The 13150-nt window shown below is 36.8% G+C and overlaps 2 protein-coding genes across 2 annotated transcripts; one reads left to right on the top strand and one right to left on the bottom strand.

Annotated features, from left to right (window-relative positions):
- Window positions 1–62: 62 nt before the first annotated feature.
- Window positions 63–5309, bottom strand: cry5 (cryptochrome circadian regulator 5). Its single transcript, XM_079599699.1, has 11 exons — window positions 5190–5309; window positions 3619–3884; window positions 3303–3497; window positions 3110–3228; window positions 2871–3028; window positions 1768–1908; window positions 1522–1689; window positions 866–1006; window positions 624–775; window positions 308–519; window positions 63–199 (listed from the first exon to the last, which is right to left on the bottom strand). The coding sequence occupies exons 2-11, from the start codon at window positions 3831–3833 to the stop codon at window positions 141–143; spliced, it is 1560 nt and encodes a 519-aa protein (XP_079455825.1). The 5' UTR covers window positions 3834–3884; window positions 5190–5309; the 3' UTR covers window positions 63–140.
- Window positions 5310–5336: 27 nt separating this feature from the next.
- Window positions 5337–10189, top strand: dcps (decapping enzyme, scavenger). Its single transcript, XM_079599698.1, has 6 exons — window positions 5337–5587; window positions 6069–6219; window positions 8444–8589; window positions 8677–8790; window positions 8870–8980; window positions 9579–10189. Exons 1-6 carry the CDS (start codon window positions 5348–5350, stop codon window positions 9843–9845), a joined length of 1029 nt encoding a protein of 342 aa, XP_079455824.1. The 5' UTR covers window positions 5337–5347; the 3' UTR covers window positions 9846–10189.
- The last annotated feature ends 2961 nt before the right edge of the window (window positions 10190–13150 follow it).

Raw genomic sequence — 13150 nt, 5'->3', positions numbered from 1 at the left:
ATGTTTCTTTAGTGTAAGAACCATGACAGCTAAACAATCTTTTAAAATTTTGTATCACATATGTATTAAAGTTATAAAGAACCATAATTGACCCATAGAGGAATACAGTATATCAATAATCAGGATGAGAGAGTCCAGCTTCATCTCTTTGCCTTCTTCTCTGGCATTTCACTGATAGGTGTCGCTTTGCGTTTTACACCTGGACAGAAAACAATCAAAATCAGACTCAAAATGTCTATTTGAGTCAAGAAACTCATCAGAAGATGATATATTTTTATAATTGTATATGTGAATAATATTTATTTACCTTTAGTGATGGGTTTGTCCTCTGGAGAGCGCTTTGCATATGCTGCTTTCATTCTCTGAATATTCTTCTTATGGACAACTTCATGCTCCACAATAGGACGAGGGTAATCTTTTCCCACAATGCACCCTGCTCTCTCCTGAATGCTCCGAGGAGCTTTCCAGGGTTCATATATGTACTCGGCAGGGAATTTCTTCAGCAGCGGAAGGTATTTCCTGGTAGACGTGAGGAGAGTTGAGTTAGTATTTAGTAAGTAGTTGTTTCACAGATACTTTTAAACCAGAACAGAATGTGAAAAAGATGTAAAAAAGAAACTAACTTGATGTAATCCCCATTTTTGTCGGTTTTCTTGCCAAAGGCGATGGGAGAGTAAACCCTGAAGTACTGATGGAAGAACGCGCTGGCTGAGAGCCACTGCCAGTTTCCTGCATTTAACGACCAATCAGCATCCAGCAGCAACTCCTCAAACACCTTCAGGTGACAGTGAGCAGAAACACAGCAGGTTAATGATTATATATCTCATATATCTGTATTGCTCTATACTATAGCTGGTCCTCAAACCTTTTGGCCCTCCTCCCAGCTTATCCACAAGTCTCCTCGGGTCAGGAAACAGGCGACCGCATGCCGGGCCAGATGATGGATCCAGCCCTCCTGACGTAACTGTGTCATGATGGCATCAATGAACGGGAAACCGGTCCGAGCCTGAAACCACACATACACGTCTTCTGTAAACATCAACCGAAAATATTTTTTTACCAAAACTAAAATGATTGTTTTTATCTATCTGAAAACAGAAACCATATATTTAATTAATAATTAATTAATCAAATCAACGCTCAAATAAAATCAGACCTGTATATAAAAAAATGTATCGCTCATAAGGCTTTTTAATATCAGCTTTTTAATGCTACATTAATTCTTTGTTGAAATTTAAACATTTAAACAGTTTCAAACTTTAAGTAAAAATAGAATGCTAAACATATTATATTCATCAAAATATTTTATGAGTTTCTTTCTAGCCAACAAGCTGCAACATTTATAGTACAAAGCTTATTGCAATTATTGGATGGTAATAAGCTGACATGTTTACCTGTAATAGTAATTTTCGGCCAAATATTTTTGGTTGCCAAAATTTTGGTGCATCGCTATTCTTTTTTTAATACATTACATTAATAGGTTTTAATACAATCAAAAAAAGCACAACAGCTTGACTTTACCTCCCTCCATGCAGCGAGGTGCTCAGGGTTGTTTTCCCAGTCCACCTGCACACAGTGAGGGTTTCCTTCCATACGGTTGAAGTTTGGGATCCCGACGGCAGTCGTGTAGAAAAATTCTCTCCACAGCAGCTGACCATGCAGGGAAACCGGAGGTTCAGAGTGCTTCTTCTGCAAGAGACACATCACAATCTTGAACTGTTAAACAACTGCTAGCGGCTCAGGTCATGCGTGAGACCCCTGACGTACCCCTCTGTACACGTCTGAGAGCCTCCACCAGAAGGTGCGCGCAGACAGGCAGCCGAACCGCACGTAGGGGCTCAGGACGGTGGTGCTGGGGATCAAGGCGTTGGGGGACGTCTGTGGTTTTTCAAACTTGCACACCCACCCCTGCAAAAAGACAAAAAAAAACAAAAAAACATTTGGCAAGATTATATTGTTATTGATATTTCAAATTGATTGTTTTGCTTGACTAAAGCTACTTATGCTTAAGATTTAATTGTATTGATCAAAAATATTTGTATAAAATGATACAGCATGAGATTAGAGGAATATTTATTGGAATCATTGTATTGCATTTCATGATGTATTTTGCTCGCCACAATTAAATTGACCTTTAAATTGTATTAAATGTTTTAATTAAGACATTTAAAGTCGGAACTAATATGTATATGGATGTTTATGTATGAAGCCTATTCTAACAATATTAAAATCTTTCAAATTAAAAAAAGTTTTTGTACCATTTTTTTCAAATATTTATATACAGTATATATTTATATACATAGTTCATGTACATACATATGAACTCTTTAGTACCACAAAGCAAAATGAAAATAAAAACATTTAAATGAATATACATTTATAAAATATTCAAATATTGCGTGTTGTTTTTGTTTATATTTTTGTGCATATTTTATCCTAAGCTCAAATTTACAAATTGGTGTTCATTTTTTGTTGCACTATTCATTTTTTTTTATGTCTGAGTTTTATAAGGTTCATAGTCTGCGTCCAAAATGTAATACTTATTGTATGTGAAAAACAGTAGTAGTAAAAAAAAGAAGTACGCATACGCTAGACACTTTACTATCCCATGAGGCCAAGGGAGAGGATTTATGTATGGAAGTGAAGCGACGCCACTGACCCTGTTAGTTCACATGACAGTAACAACATGGCAGATGTATAGTACATCTAAATTTCGTTCATACCACCCATATTCATACTATATAGAACATACTTTTTAACGGTTGTGAAGTAAATTAAATTTCAAATATAGTAGCTACTAAGACAGTACGTGATTTCGGACGCAGCAATATATGCTATTAAAATGCACTGAAAGGTGTTGGGGCAGGTACCGGTCTCTGCATGTGCTCATCCAGTCTGCGCAGAGCTTCCTGTTCACCCCCCGGGAACAGATCTGGTGGTCCTAAGGATGATGTATCCAATCCAAGATCTTCAAGCGTTGGAATTCCAAACTTCTCTTCATGGTCCTCAGAAAATGGAGTGGACGCACCTTCCAGAGAAAGAGGCATAATGAAGGAGAGAAAACCAGCAACAATCGAATCTCATTCAGTATGATGTCCAGGGCGGATACCCTTCATGTCCTCTTTGGTTGGAGCAGGAACAGGTTTTTTAGGGGGTCCGATGGCTTTCAGCACACTCTGGAAGCGAACGTAAGTCAGGGGAGTCTTGCCGTTGTTCTCGTCGATAATTCTGTATGAAAAAGCAGGTGAGTGTCTCTGTGCGAATCTTTCTCAAAATATGATTTAGAAATTATGACGCATTACCTGTCAATGTTGTGGAGAGTGTGAGAAATCTTTGGAATAACTTCCACGCCATATTCCTTGGCCAACTTCATGACTTCCTTGTCTCTGCTCTGACTGTACGGCTCCGTATCAACCTCAAAAGTCAACCGAGTGATCTTCCATTCCTCAAAGAGCTTTGGAAGGACCTCTGAGGGCGGCCCACTGACAACAAACAGCCTAGAGGTACAAGAAATGACACAAAACATGCTTGAGAAAAACATATTTGTCCACATTTGACCCTTAGCTCAAACCTCCACGCCATCTTTAGTTTGTCTTTAGTGTGTTTTTCCCTCCCTACCTGGAGTTGAGTTTCTTCAGACTGGAGTCCAGGTCTTTGAGAGCTTCCATCAGAAATCTCCATGGGTTGATGCCGATGTGAGTGTTAGTGGAGTACCAGGGGTCCAGCAGGAACAGGGGGTAGATGTGTCTACAGTCTTTCAGGGCAGCGATCAGAGCAGGGTTATCATGTAAACGCAGTCCTTTGCGGAACCAGTGAATGGAGTTTTGGCTCATGGTCGCCGCGTTCAGCACACGCAGACCTCCACACAGGAAGTCAAAAGGACACTGGAAAAAATGGTTTAAATATATATATATAATTTTTTTTACACAAAAGTCAATTTATACAAATGTGTTTTATAATGTTTTTCAAATGTTGGTTTTAAAATGGATGTCAATAGAAATATTTTCATAATATTAATAATTTCTGTTTTGTATTTTTTGCTTGATATTTTGTTAGTCCCACTTTTCTCTTATTTTTGTTTAATTGTTTTTAAATGAAATTAAGAGGTTCGAATGGAACTTAAATTTTTATATAATATATATATATATATATATATATATATATATATATATATATATATATATATAAATAGATATAAAACTAAAAATCGTATCAAATCCATGTCTACCTCAAATCAGTATCTTTTGTATTTTTTGCTTGATATTTTGTTAGTCCCACTTTTCTCTTTTTTTGTTTAATTGTTTTTAAATGAAATTAAGAGGTTCGAATGGAACTTAAATTTTTATATAATATATATATTTATATATATAAATATATATAAAACTAAAAATCGTATCAAATCCATGTCTACCTCAAATCAGTATCTTTCATTTCTGCCTCTCACTTTGAGCTCTTACACTTTTTGTTTGAACTGCCATTTTCTATTGAAAACATAATTCACTTAAAATGAGATTTTAACTGTATATTAATATTGTTAATGGTATTTCATTAGTTGAATATTCAGTACCGCAACATAAGTCTTGTAGTCTTTCAATTGTATGTTTTTCAATTCCATTCACGCTTATTTGTATATCTAATTTTACAATACATATCGTTTCAAATATATACATATAAATCTAATTTATTATTCCTGTGATGGTAAAGCTGGATTTTCAGCATCATTACTCCAGTCTTCAGTGTCACATGATCCTTCAGAAATCATTCTAATATGCTGATTTGCTCAAGAAACATTTATTATTATTATCAATGTTTAAAACTATTGTGCTGCTAATTTTGTGGAAACAGTATTCAGTACTGCAACATGAGTCTAATAGCTGCTTATTAGAAATACAAATCTAGTTTCAGACACAATTACATTAATTTCTGACTCTAATGTACATCATTTAGTTGATATTATTAGTATTACTACTACAATTATTGTTGTTGTCAATATTATTATTATCATGCAATCGATCTGATTCAAAACTTTGCCAGTACACAGAGTATTACTATTTTGCAACAAGCATTTTCTTTCCTCCGGTTGCGTTTAAAGTCTCTGCAATCAAATACAATCACAGTCAATTGTGCAGTATAACTCAACTAAATAATCTATAGCTATTTTAACCGATTAAAAAAACCTCAGTACTTACGAGTTTTCAGGTTACGTGAAGTCTCGCTGGCGTTTTGTAACAGCTTTCTTGATGTTACAAAAGATGTAATAGAAAAAAAATCAGCAGCACGTGTCTCACAAGATCAGCCAATCAGAGACTGTTTACATGCCAAGGCACGTCCATGCTAACCAATCAGGATGCGGTCGGTGAGACATGCGCAGAGGTTTATTTTTTTCCTTGTGTTTCCAGCAGTGAATCTTGATTGGTTGATTTCGAGCGGGTTAATCATGGCGGAAAGGGAGAACGACGGAGCTGCTGCAAAAAGACCTAAAACAGACGCGGGTGAACTATCATCCGACAGCCCGGTCTCGGACTTTAAAATCACCCGCATTCTGCGTGAATGTGCGCGGGAGAAGAACATCTTCATTCATGGGAAGGTGCGTGTGCAGGAGAGAGACATGAAAACACCCTGGGAAATAACCAAATACCATCAGAAATCACTAACTAATCATTTTACTTATCTGTTAACGTTATAGATTTATTAGTACTTATTTCCAAGGTACTAGTAGTATCTATTGCAACTTTTACAGTAGTTATTTGCTAGAACGTATAAACGCTAAGCCAAATGCTCATTGTCCTAACATTTATATTTTATGGATTGATAACTTAATTTTTTAAGGTATTTTATACAATTCCCAGTTATACTAGTCATATTTTTAAATGAATTCTTCATTTAAATAAATAGATATAACTTATATCTAACTAGTCAGATTGCTATAATTCATTTAAAACTCTGACTAGTATAACTGGGAATAGTACTAATAGGATTACCTGCTAGCAAATAAATGTTCACTAGTTAGTTTAAAGGAATACATGTTTAAATGTCTTGAAATCCCTGACATATGTTGTGTTTCCTAGGTGAAGGATCAGGATGCTGTTGTGATCCTGGAGAAAGCTCCCATCAGAAAGGACACACTGTCTGAGTTACTGAAGAGTAGTCAACTCCAGCTGGAGATGAAGAATGACGTGTACAGCACATACCAGCTGCAGGCACCAGCACACCTGAATGGTAGGATTACATCTGTTTGTCCATATATTAATAACAAATGGCAAACAGAATGGGATTGATATACTTTGAACAAACTTCATGAAATCAACCCCAATGTTGGAAGAAGATCTCAAACCGATGGGACCAGATTTTTTCGGCATGCTCAATTGCCCATTATTGTAGAATAAGTGATTCCAGAATAAAGCCGGTAAAGTGGTATTTTCAGCATAATTACTCCAGTCTTTAGTGTCACATGATCCTTCAGAAATCATTCTAATATGCTAATTTGCTGCTCCAGAAACATTCATTGTTATAATAAATGTTGAAAACAAACTTAATTTTGTGTGGAAACCGTGATCGATTTTTTTCCAAGATTCTTTGATAAATAGGAAGTTGAAAAAACAGCATTTATTTAAAATAGAAATCTTTTTTTAACATTATTATAAATGTATTCACTGGCAGTTTTGATCAATTTAAAGGGCACCTATTATGACATTTAAAATGTTCCTAATGTTGTTTAGGGAGTCCCCAACAACAGTTTTACGTGCATGGAATGTCAAAAAACACTTTTGTTTTCGTATAATATGCATTTATTTTTTACCTGATTTGCTCACCGACTCCCAAATGATTCGTTCAACGACTCGTTTTCCCAAACCCCTCCTCTGCGCAACGCTAATCTGCGTTGATTGGTCAGATGACCCAGCAGTGTTTACAGAGATAATACTTATTGTTTAACACGAAGTACAGTGATGCTTTTATCAATTAAATCGTGTTATAATAATGATTATTGTCCACTGCTTTGTAGTTTGTAGTAAAAAACTAAAAATAAGATAAAGAATTTAATGTTATTAGCGAGCATAGCCCAGAGTTAATATTGTAAAAGCACAATCAGTCTTTGTTTGCGTTAGCCCGATGCATAAACATAACGTTTTTACAAAAAAAAAAATGCAGTTACGTTACTACGAGGTATTATTCTATTCTTTAAGACAACTCCGAAAACAACGACAAACACTTCACATATCTCTCAATACAATTGTCATTGAAGACCTAGAAGCTAAACGGTGCTTACACAACAAACAAAATAATTATTAAGCATGCTACATAAAACATAAAAGCAACAATTATTAATAACACTTACAGGTTGTGATACGGAGGAGGAAGCTGATGCAAATACACTTAGAAATGAACCTTCCTTCAATATCAGCCGGCTCCCGAATCCAAGTTTGATTGCATTTAAAAAGCAATATCGTCTTCAAAATGGCGCGAACAAAGCACAAGGCTCAGCCTATACTTCTGTGGTATAGTTATATGAATTGTAGCCACAAATGCTCCTCCTTGGGCAGATTAAAAAAGTTGGCTTTTGAGTCGCACTTCAGAACACAGTGCGTCTTGTCTCGTCGCCATGATATTTTCATGATATATTGCTGGCCTTGGAGCGCAATAAGTGGGCGTGTCATATTCAAATAACTTGACAAGTTGACGTCATCTAGTCAGAGAAAAAGCTTCGGTCTTCTAACGATTCATAAAAATGACTCAGAGTCGACTCTTACTTTTGAAAGACAATAACTTTATATACGGTGCACTTTCTTATTTCAAACTTTGCAGGATGTTTTTGTTCACTTAGATCTATGTTACACACTACATGAAAGGTACATTTCAAAATTCCATAATAGGTGCCCTTTAATGCATCCTTGCTGAATAAAAGCATAAGAATTAAAAAGAAGTCTTACTGACCCCCAAATTTTGAACAGTAGTGTGTATTTATAGACTGGCCAAAAAAAGAAAGAAAATAAAAGTATCTATTTGGATTGAAATTGGTAAATGCTTAAGAGTCTATGATTGAATAATTATTGCAGTGATTATTATATTTCTAGCATGTTATACTGTATATTTCGGAAACAGTTCTTCTAACCCTAATTGATGGAGTCTGTAGCTTTTCATTATATATATATATATATATATATATATATATATATATATATATATATATATACACACACACATAAATGTAGAATTTTTATAAAATAAATAAAAAATATATTTTTTGCAAGAACTTCTTTAACATCCCCTCTATAATACATTACACTTTTTATAGTTTGTCCTTTTTATCATGGCTGCTTATATGGCTGCTTGTTGAAAGTCCAAGACTCTATTACATGCAATGTACAAAATCCACACTTTCCTGAGTTAAACCAAAAGTCCATTTGAAGGTTGATTTATGTCCATACATTTTTTTTTGTGCCAGAAATCAAAACGACAGTGATTTGCCCTGCGACAGAGAAGCATGTTAAGAAATATTTACATCAGGAGGTTTTTCTAGTCGAAGAATCAGGGGAGGATTATCGTACAGTCACACTACCGTACATCAGCAGCCAGAGCTTCAGTGTGCAGGTGAGCCTTCATTTCACTCTTATTCCTTATATATATACATTACATACAGCTTATAACTGCACTGCCCATGTTTCATTTTCATTTCAGTGGGTACACAATATACTGGAGAAGAAAGCTGAGGCTGATCGTATTGTTTTCGAGGACCCAGACCCTCTTACTGGATTTGTTTTGTTGCCCGATTTCAAGTGGGATAAAAAGCAGGTGAATTTGAATCAGAATATTTGAGACTCCATGAATAAAAGGCCAGTGAAAATCAACGCTTGTTTCCTTAACTCTCCAGATACAAGACCTGTATCTGATTGCCATCGTCCACCGGAGGGATGTTAAGAGTTTGAGGGATCTTACATCAGAGCACCTGCCATTACTCACAAACCTTCGCAGTAAAGGAGAGGTGAGCTATAGATTCATCTGTCAAATTCATCGACAAATGATTTTCGTTTACAATGAAGAAAGTGGAACTGTTATTCTGTTGTCCACTAGATGTCACTGTTGATCTGAACATGTAGACTTTCAATGGGCACAGGACTTACATTCTGTTGCCCTGTTGTTGATCAGATTGCTTCTATTGTTCTCAGTTGTAAGTCGTTTTGGACAAAAGCGTCTGTAATTTATCAAATGTAAATGTGTACTTGCTTTTTAAAAGTATATGGCGCAGTGGTTACCACATAGTTTGGGGTCGGTAAGCCTTTTATGGTCACTTTTAAGTATTGTGAAATGATTTACTGTCAGTTTTATTAAATTGAATGCTTCCTTGCAGAATAAAAGTATTTATTTATTTTTAAAAAAAATCTACTGATGTTGATCTGTGGTGATCCTGTGGAAGATAACAGTTTGATTCCAGCCTGCAACATATCAAAAAAGCACAATCTCAAAATCCCCCAAAATAACACATCAACACCATACGACGGCAGATTTTTCCAAGTACATTTGCGAGGTGTGGCATGGCTGCGGACGGCAAATTGAAATTCAAGTCTTGTCTATGTCCACAGGACACCATTCAGCGGCAGTACGGTGTCCCTCCGAGCAAACTGCGCGTTTATTTCCACTATCAACCGTCGTACCATCACCTCCACGTCCATTTCACCTCGCTGGAGTACAACGCTCCGGGATGTGGAGTGGAAAGAGCCCACCTGCTTTCCGATGTCATTCAGAACTTGCAGGCAGATTCCAGTTACTATCACAACCGTAGCCTGGCGTTCCCACTGCGGGCCGATGATGGTCTGCTCCTCAAGTTCAAAGAGGCCGGGAAACTCTAGAGACCTGTTTTTTTTGGGGAACAATTTTTTTACTTGTTTATTAATGTTATGAGGATGTCGTAATTGCAGGTTTAAGTACACAGACTGCTAATAAGTAAAAAAAAAATCATTATTAATGCCAATTCACACTGCAACCAACAGACACTTCGCTGAATGTCTGAGAAGTGACTTACTGTAATCTGGTGTTGGTCAGTGTCTATCAGTGCCGTGAGAAACGGCCTTTACAGAATCCACTCTGTGTAGTGTAATGTGGTCATGTTTTGATCTTGTTTGTTTTGTCTAAATCTGGTTCGATTTTAATACAGTTTAATTCTGCATTTTAATAAAGTACTGATTGTTTTTAAGTACTGAGTTGTGTTTTGTCTGTCATGCTGTGGTTGATCATGTGCATTCAACCCAAATTCAACACCCAAAACCGCAGTTGTTTGGTCAGGCTGTGCACCTGTCTGGTGCGACGTGGTCATTCATTTTAAAGCAGAATCGGAGCCAGAGGGGTCCCAGGCCTTATTCTTTGAGGTTTTAGGGGTCCTTTGAAGAGATTTGGCTGAGACTGACAGAGCAGCGGGTCGCAGTGTCGCTCCTGCGCTGTTTTAAAACATTTCTGAAGAAATGAATGAAACCTACTGGCTTAATATTAGTCTAAGAAGCATGAGGAGTAAAATATCATGAGTGCAACACAACTGATACTGTTTTTGCTTTTCAGTTGCAGATTGTTTTTTGTTAACAAACGTAGTTCTTTGGTTCAGAGCTCATTGTAAATCCGGGGATAGAAAAAGAAAAAGTCCAAAACTCCACAGGAGAAAAACAGGATTGACTGTTCAAAGTTTGTCTATGTGCTGCTTGTTTATGTGGTTTATGAGTTTTTAGAGAAGATTTCACTGTTACACTTTACATAATCAAAGTCTTACAATGCCCTCTATTCACAGGGAATCACAGGATAGAATTGTTTCTCTTTTGAATATCAATACTCTTTTTAAAGGAACAAAAGGTTCACTCGAAAATTCAAATCTGTCATTAGCTACTTGTCCTACTTTATATTTTGGTCTGTTTTCTTACATAAATTTCTGTTTTATGGCTTTAGACGTCTTGGAATTTCTGGCCTATTTGGAGCTTAACAGTCATCTGTCTATGTTAATTCTTTTCGGATAAAAATCAGGTTTGGAACGACATGAGGGACAGCAAATGATGAGTTTCCCACTTGCACCTCTCAATCATTCTCATTACGGCTTGACATCCAGACTTGACTAATGTTGAGATGATTTATAAGTCAGAGACTCTCATCTTTGTGTTGTTCCTCTAAAAGCACCTGAAGCCAGTCGCAACAAATCCCTTTGAGAAAGCCCTTAGTAAGAATACTTGTACAAATATAACTAATGGTTTTCTTCCCTTAAGGGTTTTGATGCATCTGGCTTGGCTACTGCTAATTTCAGTGTTGTCACTAGCTAAAGCTCTTGTGTGCTCCCACTCATGTGGCTTTAGCTCCTTATTATATGTTCATTATTTCCAAGTAATTACCAGGTCTTATTAATTATCTGCTGTGATATGTTTGGCAGCAGGATTCAATATTTTGACAGAAAATTCCAGAGAAGAATTTAAAACTCCTTAAGAGCTTTTAAATGGCCTTACGGAGGCTCTCCAGAACAATTACATAATTATACCACACAAGTGTTGCTGTCAGACCGAGCCTCTCCATCTCCATATATCACTCTCCAGTTCAGAACAATGCTTTTTGTAACTTATTCTTAAAAAAATAAAAAATAAAAATTTTTTTTAAATGTAAAGTAAACCGAAAGCTCAGGGTCCAATTCTCCTCTGGCCAAATGAATGAACATGCTGTGGTTTAATTCCAGGCTGCATCACAAGTCTTACATCCCAAGTTTTACATCCCATTGTTATTTTTTCAATTGAAATACAGTCCAAATAGCTAAGACTGGTGAGCGTGTTTATTTTGGAATTTGTAATATTTTATCATTTTATTTAAATTAATTTGTTTAAATATTTTTTTGATTACAAATGAAATTTTCTGGTTTTAAATTTGTTTTCATTTTGTCTCAGACATTTGGATTCCACACATCTATAGGAATCAAACGCCATGCTCCACTTGAGCTGGAGTATTATTATTTTTGTACACACACACACACACACACACACACACACACACACACACACACACACACACACACACACACACACACACACACACACACACACACACACAGTTGTAATCAAAATTGTTTAACCCCCATTAAAAATCAGGTTTATTGGCAAAATAAAGTGAAATTCAACTGAAAATGCAACTTTTAATGACTTTTGCAGTCTCAAAATTATTCAACCCCTTCATGGTAAGCGTCTTTAGTACTTAGTAGAAGACCCTTTTGCTGTTATGACCTGCTGCAAACGAGATGTGTAACCAGACACCAGCTTCTGGCAGCGTTTCTGAGGAATCTGAGCCCATTCCTCATGAGCAATGGCCTCCAGTTCAGTAATATTCTTGGGTTTACGTGCTTCAACCGCCTTCTTCAAATCCCACCAGAGATTTTCTATGGGGTTCAAGCCAGGTGACTGTGATCGCCACTGTAGAATCTTCCAGGACTTCTGCAACCAATCCTTGGTAGACTTTGAGAAATGCTTGGGATCATTGTCCTGATGGAAGGTCCTATGCCGCCCAAGCTTCAGCTTCCTCACTGACGGCATGACGTTTTCTCCTAGGGTTTCCTGATATACAAAAATTGATTTAAAAATGAATCCATCTTGCCTTCCACACGCTACAGGTTTCCAGTGCCAGAGGATTCAAAGCAGCCCCAGAGCATCACCGATCCCCACCATGTTTAACTGTAGACAGAGTGTTCTTTTCAGCATATGCTTCATTCTTCTTCCTCCAGACATACCGCTGATCCATAGGGCTGAAAAGTTCCAGTTTTTTTTATGGCTCTACAAAACAGAATCCCAAAACTTCTGTGGTTTATTTATATCATGTTGAGTAATTTGGAGCCAACTTTTCTTGTGCCTTTGGGTCAGTAGTGGTGTACGTCTTGAGTTCTGGTGTTCGTTTAGTACGTGCCTTAAGCTAAAACCTCAGTGCCTGTTGCCACCAATTCTTGCTGGAGGTCTTTTGCACTCGAGGGTTTTGCTGAACTTGCCGTCTCAAAAATCTGGTTGCAGTCGTTGATAGCGTCCTTTGTCTGCCCTGTTCAGGTAGTGTAACCACTGTTCATTTAACTTTGAACTTGCAAACTATGCTTCCAACAGTGTCTCAAGGAACATTTAGTCTTTTTTGTATCCTGTTCCTTTTTTGTGAAGGGCGA

This window comes from Phoxinus phoxinus (assembly GCF_949152265.1).
Source record: "Phoxinus phoxinus genome assembly, chromosome: 23".
Classification (NCBI taxonomy): domain Eukaryota; kingdom Metazoa; phylum Chordata; class Actinopteri; order Cypriniformes; family Leuciscidae; genus Phoxinus; species Phoxinus phoxinus.
The sequence above is the reverse complement of the archived record's forward strand: the minus strand, read 5'-3'. Positions and strand labels throughout refer to the sequence as shown.

Coding starts and splice junctions, on each gene's coding strand:
- dcps (XM_079599698.1), top strand. CDS start 5,348: ATGCGGTCGGTGAGACATGCGCAGAGGTTTATTTTTTTCCTTGTGTTT. Junction 6,220..8,443: donor GGCACCAGCACACCTGAATG/GTAGGATTACAT, acceptor TTTTTGTGCCAG/AAATCAAAACGACAGTGATT. Junction 8,590..8,676: donor GCCAGAGCTTCAGTGTGCAG/GTGAGCCTTCAT, acceptor TTTTCATTTCAG/TGGGTACACAATATACTGGA.
- cry5 (XM_079599699.1), bottom strand. CDS start 3,833: ATGAGCCAAAACTCCATTCACTGGTTCCGCAAAGGACTGCGTTTACAT. Junction 1,690..1,767: donor TCTCAGACGTGTACAGAGGG/GTACGTCAGGGG, acceptor TGTCTCTTGCAG/AAGAAGCACTCTGAACCTCC. Junction 1,007..1,521: donor ACCTCGCTGCATGGAGGGAG/GTAAAGTCAAGC, acceptor GTGTGGTTTCAG/GCTCGGACCGGTTTCCCGTT.